At 45.6% G+C, this 13568-nt stretch overlaps 1 protein-coding gene across 1 annotated transcript in view; it reads right to left on the reverse strand.

Annotated features, from left to right (window-relative positions):
* ITGA10 (integrin subunit alpha 10) overlaps positions 1-13304 on the reverse strand; it is an 80772-nt gene extending 67468 nt beyond the window's left edge. Inside the window, exon 1 of the mRNA XM_035098930.2 lies at positions 13102-13304. Coding sequence (XP_034954821.2) covers positions 13102-13153 — 52 coding nt within the window. The 5' untranslated portion in view covers positions 13154-13304. The remainder of the gene's footprint in view (positions 1-13101) is intronic.
* Between the last annotated feature and the right edge of the window lie 264 nt (positions 13305-13568).

Here is a 13568-nt window from a genome sequence, read left to right on the forward strand (position 1 = left end):
AATCAGGTTTTTATGTCTTCCCGGCTTTTAATGAGGGTGAAAGAGGAGAGCGCAAAATATGGTCTGAAGCTCAACATCAAAAAAACCAAGATCATGGCCACTGGTCCCGTCACCTCCTGGCAAATAGAAGGGGAAGAAATGGAGGCAGTGAGAGATTTTACTTTCTTGGGTTCCATGATCACTGCAGATGGTGACAGCAGTCCCGAAATTAAAAGACGCCTGCTTCTTGGGAGAAAAGCAATGACAAACCCAGACAGCATCTTAAAAAGTAGAGACATCACCTTGCCGACGAAGGTCCATATAGTTAAAGCTATAGTTTTCCCAGTAGTGATGTATGGAAGTGAGAGCTGGACCATAAAGAGAAGGCTGACCGCTGAAGAATTGATGCTTTTGAATTATGGTGCTGGAGGAGACTCTTGAGAGTCCCATGGACTGCAAGAAGATCAAACTTATCCATTCTGAAGGAAATCAGCCCTGAGTGCTCACTGGAAGGACAGATCGTGAAGCTGAGGCTCCAATACTTTGGCCACCTCATGAGAAGAGAAGACTCCCTGGAAAAGACCCTGATGTTGGGAAAGACTGAAGGCACAAGAAGAAGGGGACGACAGAAGACGAGATGGCTGGACAGTGTTCTCGAAGCTACCAACATGAGTTTGACCGAACTGCGGGAGGCAGTGGAAGACAGGAGTGCCTGGCGTGCTCTGGTCCATGGGGTCACGAAGAGTCGGACACGACTAAACGACTAAACGACAACAAGCTCCACCTGCAGATTAGACTAGTCCTCCTTTCACTGCACTTCCACTTTGAGGTGTGCTCAGTACAAATGTCACTATTCCGCACCAGGGTGGGAAATACAGCTTGGATTGAGAAAATCTGGCCAAAATGTATCATGAGCAGAAGGTCATGCAGAGGATGCATAACCCACAAGAACTTTAACGCCAGCAAAGTGAACAGAAAAAGATGTTGTGCAACAGCACTCCAGAACTAGAACCAAAAAAAACCCCATGGCCTGAGTGAGAGTCGACTCAGGCACTTCCTAGTAAGGTAAGCTAGAAGGGCCAATATACACTATGCTGGCTAGGGAGGGTACATATTGGCTAGCACTCAGGCCGTCACCAATACTCCAGAGTATATTGATTTATATTATTAATAAGGTAAGCGAAGCATTACTGAACCACTTTTCTTCCTGACATCCTCCAATTTGTCTCATGGAAACATTCACACACACACACACACACACACACACACACACACACGGGGGGGGGGAGTAGAAATATTACAAAATTACCCAAAAAAACAAGCAATAAAATAAACGTCAACAAGACTCATATTCCACAGGCAGAAACAAATACACTGTAAAAAGACACTTTACAAAACCCCAAAGAAGGAAGGGTTTCAGTCCTGAGGAAGGGATTTCCAGAGCCAAGGTGCCACCACAGAGAAGCCCCTGCTACTCATACTCATCAAGCTAACCTGAGATAGGGTGTGAGTTGGTACTTTCTCTGAAAACCTCAATAGCAGTGGAGGCTAGTCCACTGGGATGACTGCGGCACAGCTCTCCCACTGAAAATGTCAAACAGGGTTTGTTTGTTTTTTAATTCCTCCTCCAAAACTCAAAGCCACACACTACTTCTTGTCCCACACATGTTTTAAAACTTCCTTGAAGTTACAGAGGAATTTTTGTCCATCTTCTGTTCTCTGGCCAATCAGCTCTCTGCATCACTCAGCCAGTCCTAATCCAGAAATATAGCTAGAGGTCCTTCCTATCCCGTCTAAACAGGAAAACCATGTGACTGATCTGACTGCCAGAAAGTCAGCCCTAGTAGGAAGGCTCCTACTGTCTATTGCTTTGGGACCTGTTACAGCAGATGTAGGAGATGACAGGAGATACTTCAAAAGCAGAATAATAATTGCTTCTGAGCATGCTCAGAGCTGTTTCCTTGAAAGCCACAACCCCATAGTCACCTTTGACTGGACTTAACCATCCAGGGGTCCTTTACCTTTTTTACATTAGAGTTGTTTCCTTGAAAGCCAGAAAAACAACAATCCTATTTTGAGGAGCTTGGAGGGGGGGGTTAGTTTAGTATTAGTTTTGTGCCAGAGAGAGAGAACAAGCAAGCAGGCAATTATGAGTGTCTTCCTATAGTAAATATCTTTTTTAATCATTAAATCACCTGGTGTGATTAACTCTGTACATGAACAGAGAATATGATGCCACATTTTCAGGACTGAGTCAGGAACTGCAAATATATTCAGCTATGCTCTGATGTGCCCTGGTTCAAAAGGAAATAATCTCCCCCAGCCCCCGGGTTGGAATTCTTTGTTCTTTTAATTTAGAGGAAAAAATGTTTTGGATAATGAATAGTTAAACTGATTTTCCCCTGGAGGGTGGGTTGTTTTTGTTTTTTTTTTTGGCGGGGGGACCATGCAACGGGAACAAAAATTTCCTCGCATTTATATCTGTGGGGTGTTTTTGGCACCGGGGAATACATGAATTCAGAAACTTATGTCATCTGATAAGGCTCAATTTCCGAATAAGAGTTGTGGAGTCAATCTTGTCTGAAAATCATACATGGGCCCTTGCGCATGGACCCTCTTGCCCTGTCCACAGACGTGCAGAGAATCTTGGTGGGTTGTTTTTTTCAGGGAGGAGGAGACAGTAAGTAGCACTCTGCACGTGTGTAACGACACACTTTCCTAAACAACTGCTTTACAAGTCCTACTGGGATGAAAATGGCAGGGTTAAAAATTGCAGCTCTACCAGGTCAAAATGTTTCCAGCAGACGCTGCTTGGAATAACAGAATTGTAGAGTTGGGGGACCCCGAGGATCATCTAGGCCAACCCCACCTGAAATGCAGGAAGGAAGAGCAACATGGGATTTGGAGAGTGAAAGAAAAGAGCTAATCTATATTCACCTATCTCTTGAAGGTAGTGGACCTGGAAGCATCAATTTGGTTACTGTCTGGGGCTGCAGTTTTGAGTGGGGTGGTGGTGTTCTTCAACCCCCACCCCTCTCCAAAATTGCACCCCAAAACTGGATGATGATGAAGAAGAAAAATGATCTGATGCTTGCAGCTGCTGAAACAGCAACCCACCCACCGCAGTCCGCCATGGCACAGCCTTTTGAGCCAAAATTCCAATCCAACTTTCACAAAGTTCCCAACAAATTTCGTCCGTTTCAAGTTACCGGCACAATCCCACATCCTCTCAGCGAACGCACTCTGGGGGTAAGGGAAGGCCAGGAGCAAACGTGGGCCAGTATTTGAAATCTGGACAGAGTTTTTATCTTGGCTCTCCAAAAACATTGTTTACCCTTCTGGCTGGCTCAGAAAGCTTTCTCTGTTCTTCCTCTGGCAGGTAGTCGTTATAAGAAGGATTAAGCTGCGCCTTGGCTCAGCCTGAGAATCTGTTTTCAGCCCTGCAGCCCTGGTGCATTTGAGACAATAGTAAAAATGGCAGTGTTCCTGATCGTGCGCAGAGTGCCTCACTTTCCCCCTTGTCTCTAGCCTTGGATCACTCTTTTACACCCATCTGATATCAGGGTAAAGGCAGTGGTTTAATTTCTGAAATGGAGGGAAAGACCCCTGAATGCTGTTAAATTAGAAGTATTAATTTATGCTGTTGTAATTTTGTTTGTTTACCTTATGATAGAATGGTCAAGTTGTTTATTGGTCCTGTGTATTTGATTTTGTAATTTTTGTATATTGATTTTCTCTGTTTTTTATTACTTTGTTCCCAGCTCCAGGATCGAAAACATTCAATAAAGAGCGGGCTATAAATACTGCAAATAAATGAATAAATGACCTGAAGCCTGCAGAACAACCGTACTATCTGATGAATGCAATCCTGCTCTCCAATTGCTGCAGTTACTCCACGGCAAAGGGTATGCCCTCTTACACGCTGGAAACCTGGGCTTAGCCAACCATACATAGCTGAATGTTGGAGGTCCTTCATACGAATTGTACAAATTGCTTTCCATATGAAAACGAGTATCAATCAAAAGATAACACGGAAGCAGTCGAAATCTATTTGTTGGAACTAAGTTTGCCAGTGTTCTGCTTTTGTCAGGAAGGAAGGAAGAAAAACAGAAGCAGGTAGCGTCAAAGTCATCATCGCCAGTATCTGAAGGAACGATTTCCAGAAACAGAGATCAGCAGCAATAGCCCTGCCCTCCCAACGGCAGCTCAGAATCTGGCAAAGCCCCGGAGAAAAAGAGCAAAGCGTTTCCTGGCTCACAAGTGGATGTGTATGGAAAGGGTGTCGCTGTCCGTGCCTCTCGCACAATGGCACCTCTGTCTGTCCCTGCCCGATTCCAAATGCCAAGCGGAAACAAGCAAAGCAATCATGGACTGGTAGAAGCTGAAATTTACCATATATATCTCGACTTCTTACTTCTGGAGAATGTGCCCGGCAAACTACAAGTTCAAAAGTAAACCTTGCTGTTTGTACCGTGCCTTTGCCAGATGTTTTGGACTCTTAACTGGAGCTGATTGGAGGTGTGGTCTGAAACATCTGGAGGGCACCAGGCTGGCTGGTGTAGTTCAACTACTGGTGGTGAGGGGAGGGAATCCAAAAGTCTATACTCTAAGGCTCTGCTCACACTCGGAGCTCCCCTTTACTGGGAATGTGAGCACAGCCTTAGAGTCTAGACCAGGCAACCCCAAACATCATCGCTGACCACTGGTCCTCTTAGCTAGGGATCATGGGAGTTGTAGGCCAAAACATCTGGAGGGCCCGCAGTTTGGGGATGCCTGGTCTAGACTTTTGGATTCTCTTTGCACACTCACTGCGTTCCCACTGCTGTTTTTTTTTTTATAAAAAAACCTGCGTTCACACGATGTTATCCAGAATTCAGGTATGCGCCCTATACTTTGCTGTAATGTTGGATGCATTGTTTAGGGTTTCCAGACCTCCAGGTCTGAGCTGAACGTCTCCAGGTGTGCCTGGCCTCCTCCAGGTGGCAGGTGGAGGTCTCGAATCTCCAGGTAGGTGAGGGGGCATTTAATAAATAGATATATTAAGAAGACCATGCGTGCAGCTCGTAAGCTTCGGCCCAACAGGAGCTGGCTGCAAATTGTAGCATAGACACTCCAGGAGTGGAAAGTCGGTCCTCCTCTGCTCCTTCCCCCTCCGTCCCTATTGACCTATGTCTCTAGGGCCTGCCCTGCAACATCACCAGGAGCTGCCCCTAGATCTCAGGTTTGGGCCCTGTGTCACCATAGATAGTTTGCTGTCACCACTGCCCTCACTGATGCTAGTGGTGTGTGTGTGTGTGTGTGTGTGTGTGTGTGAGAGAGAGAGAGAGAGAGAGAGAGAGATAGAAACTGGAAAAAGGATACTGCTAGACTTCTTTTTTTGTTAGATCAGCGTTTCTCAACCGCTGTTCCGCGGCACACTAGTGTGCCGCGAGACGCTGGCTGGTGTGCCGCGACGTGCGGCAACGAGAAGGGCGATTTGCATTGTCACGTGCCTGGCGGCCGCCAATATACAACACTAACCCGCCGGAAAGGAAGCCGGCCGGGTCACGACGCGGGGCGAGTGCAGCTCTCAACAGCCACCACCACGGGAGGGTGGTTTTAGACAAACTTAAAGAAGCTGGCTGGATGCGCTCAACCTGAAACTTGCTGAGCAAAGGATTGTGCTGGCAGAGAAATCAGCGGCTTGTGAAGCCTTATTACAGGAGATTGCATCCAACACAGCAATTGGCAAGTGTTTCTTACAGTCATAATTATATAGTCAATATAGGGCGGCACAGAGTTAAATTTTTTAACTTTTTTAATGGTGGTGTGCCTCGTGATTTTTTTCATGGAACAAGTGTGCCTTGGCCCAAAAAAGGTTGAGAAACACTGTGTTAGATTGCTGTATTTTTGCCAATTTAAAATACTTTAAAAGGGGGGGGTTGTACCAGGGTCTTTCTCCTCACAAATCCCAAACTTTTGGTCTCTTCCTCGCTTCCCAGAGATCTCACACGAGCAGTCAAAATGGCTTATTTTCTCCTGTGGTGGGTGTAGCAAAAGCTTGGCAAAGGAAGCATAGCCCACAAGCATATTTTAGGAAACACCAATTAAAGGGGGCGAATTCAAACCAATCCGTCTTGCCTTTGTCTTGGAATATTGAAAGAATCCTTATGACTAGAGATGGGACACAACGCTTTTATTGAGTTCGCCTTTAAAGGCAAACCTACCAAATTTGGCATTTTTGTTAAATAATGCGCAAACTGAAACACAGCCAGCCTTCAAAATTCGCACTTCTCTGAATTTTGCAATGCAGTTCTCCAACAAAGGAATGTTTGCAAAAATAAAAATAAAAATGCACATGTTAGGTAGAAGTATGTATGCATGAAAATGAACATATTAGTGAAAATAACATACAAAAAATGCACCATATTAGAATTTGCTTTCAAAAGCGTGCACATAAAATTGCATACAAAAATATGTTCTCAGCTCTAAATTTCGCAATGCCAAGTAATGTGCAATGCAAAGTGTGCATGTAAAAAGGCATATAGTACTGAAAATAATGTACTAAAGATGCATTACATTATAGAGAGTTGCTTTGCAAAAAAAACACCCGAGTGTATTAGGCAAAATTGCATACAAATGTGTACACTGGGGGAAATTCACACTTAAATTTTGATTAGGACTTTGTTTCTTTTTTAGCTCACCCTAAACTGATGTGGAAATGTGAAAAACGGAATTTAAGAATGGAAAAATGAGAAACCGAAATTTGCAGATTGACCTATCCCTATGTTCTTCCAGCAGCTAAGAAGTCCAAGGAACAGTTATAGGCAGTTCAAGCACATTGCATTGTTGTTGCAACCGCATTTGGAATACTGTAGACAGTTCTGGTCACCTCACCTCAAAAAGGATATTGCAGAGTCAGAAAAAGTTCAGAAAGGGGGTTGGAGCGAATCCCTTTATTAAGAAAGGTTGTAGTGTTTGGGGCTTTTTTATTTTAGCAGGAACATGAGCATGAGGTGACATAACAGATGGGTATAAAATTACACTATGAGTCAAGAACATACAACGAAGCTGGATTGGGACAAATAAACTAAAGTTCTTCTCCAGGCAGCACACAGTTAAACTATGGAGCTCCCTCCCACAGGAGGCAGTGATGGCCACCAACTTAGATGGCTTTGGAAAAGGATTGGACTAATTCATGGACGCAGGTGGCGCTGTGGTCTAAACCACAGAGCCTAGGGCTTGCCAATCAGAAGGTCGGCGGTTCGAATCCCCACGACGGGGTGAGCTCCCGTTGCTCGGTCCCTGCTCCTAGCAGTTTGAAAGCACGTCAAAGTGCAAGTAGATAAATAGGTACTGCTACAGCAGGAAGGTAAACGGCGTTTCCATGTGCTGCTCTGGTTTGCCAAACCCGGAAGCTGTCTGTGGACAAACGCCGGCTCCCTTGGCCTATAGAGCGAGATGAGCGCTGCAACCCCAGAGTCGTCCGCGACTGGACCTAATGGTCAGGGGTACCTTTACCTTTAATTCATGGAGGAGGAGGAGGAGGAGGAGGAGGAGGAGGAGGAGGAGGAGACTATTAATGGCTACTAGCCAGGATGGCTATGCTCTATCTGCCTCCATGGTCAGAGGCAGTAATGCTTCTTGATACCAGTTGCTGGAAACCACAAGGATGGGAAAGGGGTCTTTTGCTCAAATCCTGCTTGTGGTTTTCCCAGATGAAGTATCTGGTTGGCCACTGTGGGAACAGGATGCTGGGAGAGGTGGGCCATTGGCCTGATCCACCAGGCTCTTCTTAAGCTCTTAATTTCTTTTAGGCTTCACTTTGCCCTCCTCCCTAAGTCTTCATCTCCGAGACTCCATCTGAAAAAGAAATGAGCTTCTGTACCCTTCTTTCCCCAGAGCTTGTGTGGGATAGTGACATAAGAGTTTAGTCACTAAGGGCAGCATCCAGCTCACTTGTTCCACCAGAACAAGGATTTCCAATTTTGCAATGGAAAGTGTCAGTAAAGGTATTGTCGAGCTTTGGTTCTTAAAAGTCATTTTTCACAGAGCAAGAGAAAATTGGTAGGTGCGGTGGGTCTTAGAGGACCATGTTAAGTTGTTTATTATTATTATTATTATTATTATTATTATTATTATTATTATTATTATTATTATTATTATTCTATCCTAACTCAATACAGCGGTACCTTGGTTCCCAAATGGCTTAGTTGACGAACAAATAGGTTCCCGAATGCCGCAAACCCGGAAGTAAGTGTTCCGGTTTGCGAACGTTTTTTGCCATTGTTTCCAGGGCCAATCAGAAGCCGCGCCTTGGTTTGCGAATGGACTTCCAGAATGGATTGAGTTCAAGAACCAAGGCACCACTGTATTTGAATAGCTGCAATCTTGTTTGTTTTTCTAATGCAACTGTTTTCTCTGTTTCTGTGAGCAAAATTCTCTGACATGGGGGTGTAATGTTTGTCAACATTAGTCTTGAGTCAAGTCCATTGTTCATCCTGCTCTCTACTTAGACTCGAGGCAGGCAAATTTTTTAAGATTATTTTCCTACACTTAACCCACCACCTTTCACAGGAATGCAGGAAGCTGCATAAAACTGACTCAGACCTTCGGTCCATCTAGCCCAGTATTGTCAGCACTGGCTGGCAGAAGCTCTCCAGCTTTGCAGGCAGGTTTGCAACGTTTCAAGGATTTGCTGTTTTTCAGAGCCCTAGCATTGTCAATAGATTTTTTTTGGGGGGGGGGGAGTGGAGAACAAGATGATCTGGTGGAATAAATGGGAACCAAAGCTACCTCACCACTCCCTCCTGGCTTGTAGGAAGCTTAAAAAATGAAGCCTTCTAAATCACAACGGGTGCTGCAAAAGGAAGGCTCTCAAGAAGCCTGCAATATCCATTCATAAAAATATGAAAAAAGCTGGTTAGCAGCATCTCCAGAGCTGGGAGTGGTCCAGAAATAGTCAACAGAGAGAAAGAGTAAGGCGTGGGAGGGAAAGAGGAAAAACAGATTGTAGGGGGTGGGTGGGAGACTTGCTTGAATCATGTCCTTGAGATGGAGAATGAGGAGGAAAGGGCTATTGATAGCTATTAGGCACGATGGCTGTGCTCTGCCTCCATCACTGAAGGCAGTAATGCTTCTGAAGATCAGTTGCTGGAAACCGCAGGAAGAGAGAGGGCTCTTGGGCTTGAGTCCTGCTTGCAGATTTCCCATTAGGGCATCTGGTTGGTCACTGGGAGAACAGGATGCTGGACCTTTGGCCTGATCCAGTTGCCTCTCCTTATGTTCTTAGGAGTGTGGCTGAAGTGGCCCTGCCTGAGTCTCACCTGGAACACTTCCTGCAATCAAATCCTTACATAAAAAAATCCTCCTACACAGAAAACCAGCATATTATGTGGTGGTGGTGATGATGGGAGTCTAGCCTCCTTGCGGTGCTAGTTGTTGAAAAGCTTAATTTCATCCAGTCACATGAGTTCACACACACCTATAATCTGAAGTACAATTACAGGTGAAGTACGATTATGATTATTGGCTGGAAGCTGGGGAAACAGAGGCATGCCCTGCTCTGTGCTGAATCCAAAGCAGGAGGGGAATGTGGGGGGAGGTGTCTCTTAACTCTCAGTACCCTGAACAAACTACACTTCCTAGGATTCTTGGGGGGGAAGCCGTATGTGTTTAAAGTGGCATGATGTAGCTTTAAATGTATAGGCTGGGAAAGACTCTTGCCTGATAGCCTGGAGAGCTGCTGCCAGTCAGTGTCAACAATACTGGGCTAGGGAAAAGGAGTGTTATATATTCAGCAGTCTGTGTTTGCCTGAGCTTGAGTCTGGACTAAGGATTCTGAGCTCCTGTGTTCTGATTCAATACATGATGTCCAATCACAGAACATTCCAGGATTTGGGCCTCTGCCATTGGCCCTTGGACTCTGAGTCATGATTCGCAGCTTGGACGTTTTGACAGCCAATCGCGTTGGGAGTGGCCCAGGCTTTCAGAAATGTATACAGTGGTACCTCTACTTACGAATATCTCTACTTACGAATGTTTCTACTTACGAATGGAGCTCCATCCGCCATCTTGGATGCAGTTGAGATAGGATTTTTTTCTACTTACGAATTTTTAGATAGGGTTGCTTCGACTTACGAATTTTTTCTCCCAATGCATTCCTATGGGATTCGACTCACAAATTTTTTCTACTTACAAATGTGCGTTCGGAACGCATTAAATTCGTAAGTAGAGGTAGCACTGTATATGCAGTTGCTTTGCCCCTGTTCCCCAGTCATGTAGTTCAATAAAAAATTCTTGCTGTTATCACTGCATCTTGCATCGTGGGGACGCACCTACACTTCAGGCAGCTTCCTTTGTTCCAATGTAGTACAAAGCAAGTTCTTACTCCCAGTAGGATGTTCTGGGTGCCATTAATGGGTGGAAGAGTGGGAGATGAGACGGGTGTGACCCCCCAGGGACACGATCCACCTTCAGAAAGTTCTCCCGAACAAACCCCTCTGAAATGAACAGAGGTTGTGCAAAACTATTGATGTGCAATGTATGTAAGCCCGGGGTGGGGGTGGGTGGGATCTGTGGTGATTCCTCCTGGCCCCAAGACTCAAGCAGCCCCTTGGAAATGTAGTTTTGGGGGAAAATAGAACAAAGTTATTTTCAGTCCCAATGCAATAAAAGGCAGGGGGCGGCTTTTCCAATCAGACCTGATTTCTAAACGTAAATAAAACTTGGCTTCACTGTGCAAGATTGGTTTTAATATTCTGCTTTGCAAATCCAACTGGCACCTGCAAGATGCTAGATCTCTGCTTTCCAGCAGCTGAGGTTTAGCAAAGTGTATTTTCATGAGAAGCTGTTTTAACATCATGCTCAGGTCTTGCAGAGCTTACATTTTCGGGGAAATCCTGCAGTGAAGGCAAATGTGACCAGAAGTGATGAAGTTCTCATTATAACCAGAGAGAAGGAAATGAGGACCCCTCTTAAAGAGAGGGGGGGAGAAAGGTGTCTCTCACTCAGAGCTGGGGGAGAGCTGGCCGTTCATGTTATTTGGCCAATAGCTATTCCTGGTTAATCTCCCTCCGGGTTACATTTTGTGGTCTCTGTGTGAGTAAATCCAAGATTAAATTGGTGACTTTTTATTGTGGACTTTGAAACCATAACATGCTGGATTACGGCATGGCTGTGCTAGCGGGGGGCTGATGTGAGTTGTAGTCCAAAACATCTGGAGGGCATCAGGTGGGCGAACACTGGTATATAGGTAAAGGTAAAGGTACCCCTGACCATTAGGTCCAGTCGTGACCGACTCTGGGGTTGCGCGCTCATCTCGCATTATTGGCCGAGGGAGCCGGCGTACAGCTTCCAGGTCATGTGGCCAGCATGACAAAGCCGCTTCTGGCAAACCAGAGCACCACATGGAAACGCCGTTTACCTTGCCGCTGTAGCGGTTCCTATTTATCTACTTGCATTTTGACGTGCTTTCGAACTGCTAGGTTGGCAGGAGCTGGGACCAAGCAACGGGAGCTCACCCCGTCACAGGGATTCGAACCGCCGACCTTCTGATCAGCAAGCCCTAGACTCAGTGGTTTCATTTCCCTCCAACCTGTTTGCAATCCCTGCTTCCCCTCGAAAAAAAGATGTGTCTTTATACCTATAGCTCAGGACAACACTTCATGCATGATGAAGTACTGTAGTAGTCTGTAGTAAGGTAAAGTAATAATAATAATAATAATAATAATAATAATAATAATTTATTATTTATACCCCGCCCATCTGGCTGGGCCTCCCCAGCTACTCTGGGCGGCTTCCAACAGAATATTAAAATACAATAATCTATTAAACATTAAAAGCTTCCCTAAACAGGGCTGCCTTCAGATGTCCTCTAAAAGTCTGGTAGTGGTTTTTCTCTTTGACATCTGATGGGAGGGCATTCCACAGGGCAGGTGCCACTACCGAGAAGGCCCTCTGCCTGGTTCCCTATAGCTTGGCTTCTCGTAGTGAGGGAACCACCAGAAGGCCCTCGGCACTGGACCTGAGTGTCCGGGCAGAATGATGGGGGTGGAAACACTCCTTCAGGTATATTGGCCTGAGGCCGTTTAGGGCTTTAAAGGTCAGCACTAACACTTTGAATTCTGCTTGGAAATGTACTGGGGTAAGGTAAAGGAGCCCTGGACAGTTAAGTCCAGTCAAAGGCGACTATGGGGTTGCGGCGCTCATCTCGCTTTCAGGCCGAGGGAGCCGGTGTTCGTCCACAGACAACTTTTCCAGGTCATGTGGCCACCATGACTAAACCGCTTCTGGCGCAACGGGACACTATGACAGAAACCAGAGCGCATGGAAACGTTGTTTACCATCCCACTGCAGCGGTACCTATTTATCCACTTGCACTGGTGTGCTTTCGAACTGCTAGGATGGCCATAACAGAGTGAACCAACAGCTGTCTGTGGGAAGCCCACAAGCAGCACCAGAGCACAATAACTCTCTCCCCTTCTGTGGCCTCCAGCAACTAGTATTCAGAGGCATGGCTGCCTCCAACCATAGAGAGCATAGCCATTGTGGCTAGGAGCCATTTACAGCCTTGTCCTTCATGAATTTGTCCAGTCTTCTTTTAAAGCCATCCAAGTTGGTGGCCATCACTGCTTCCAACTTGAACCTGAGCTTGTGTATTACCTCCTCCCTCCCAACCATTTTCCTTTTGTGCTGTGTCTCTTTCAGATTCTAAGCCTGAAGGCAAGGGCTGCCTCTTTTGTAGTGGTTTGTAAACCACTCAGAGCAGTTTTGTTTTGTTTTTGCTGATGAGTCAGCTTTTAAAAAAACACACAAAATGCTTAAAATAAAAAGATTTAACAACAACAGCAACAACAGCAACTCCCATTTGCAGAGAGGCTTAGCCAAAGGAAGGCACAAGGAATTTTGAATGGCTGGTTGCACAACCAGTCCACTGCAGCATTATCGAGACATGGTCTCCCTTTGGGTCAGTTCCGCTTTCCTCCCACTCAGGAGCCCTTAATGACACCCAGTAAACCTGTATCTTGATAGAGCTGCCTCCCTTCCATTCCCCGGTTCTCTCCTAACTTCAGGAGAAATTCTTCAGCCACCTAGCCTTTCCCTCTTTTTAAAATGGGCTTAAATATTCTGGAATAAGGGTACCTGGTAGCAGGAGAAGGAAGAGGTAGCAGGAGCAGCTGTGTGGCCCCATCATGATCACTCCAGTCAGAATCCGCACTAGTAGCAGGACGTCCTGAAAGAAAATCGAGGCCGTTTGGACATTTGGACCCTCGCCCTCAGCAGCTGAGTGGTGGCGTTTGCAGAAGCAGCAGAGCCTCAAAGGTTACACTGTCTTCTGCTGGCCTCTCTCGTACACCACCAATTTTTTTTCCTTCCCTTTCCCTCCTTCATCTCGGGAAAAAAGTTCCAATTGGCTGCTAAAAATAAATTAGAAGTTCAGCCTTCCCTCTGTGCTCCTTCCTCCGTCGTGTAGATGCAACTCGCTTGAAAGGTTGGGGGCAGAGAGAGAAAGGGGAGGGAAAAGTTATTTCTTTTAAAATATACCAAAAATCACAAAGCAGAAAACAACCCAAATTATATGCCAGCAAATGGGGAGAAAATGTTTGTAT

Source organism: Zootoca vivipara, chromosome 17, assembly GCF_963506605.1.
Source record: "Zootoca vivipara chromosome 17, rZooViv1.1, whole genome shotgun sequence".
NCBI classification, from domain to species: domain Eukaryota; kingdom Metazoa; phylum Chordata; class Lepidosauria; order Squamata; family Lacertidae; genus Zootoca; species Zootoca vivipara.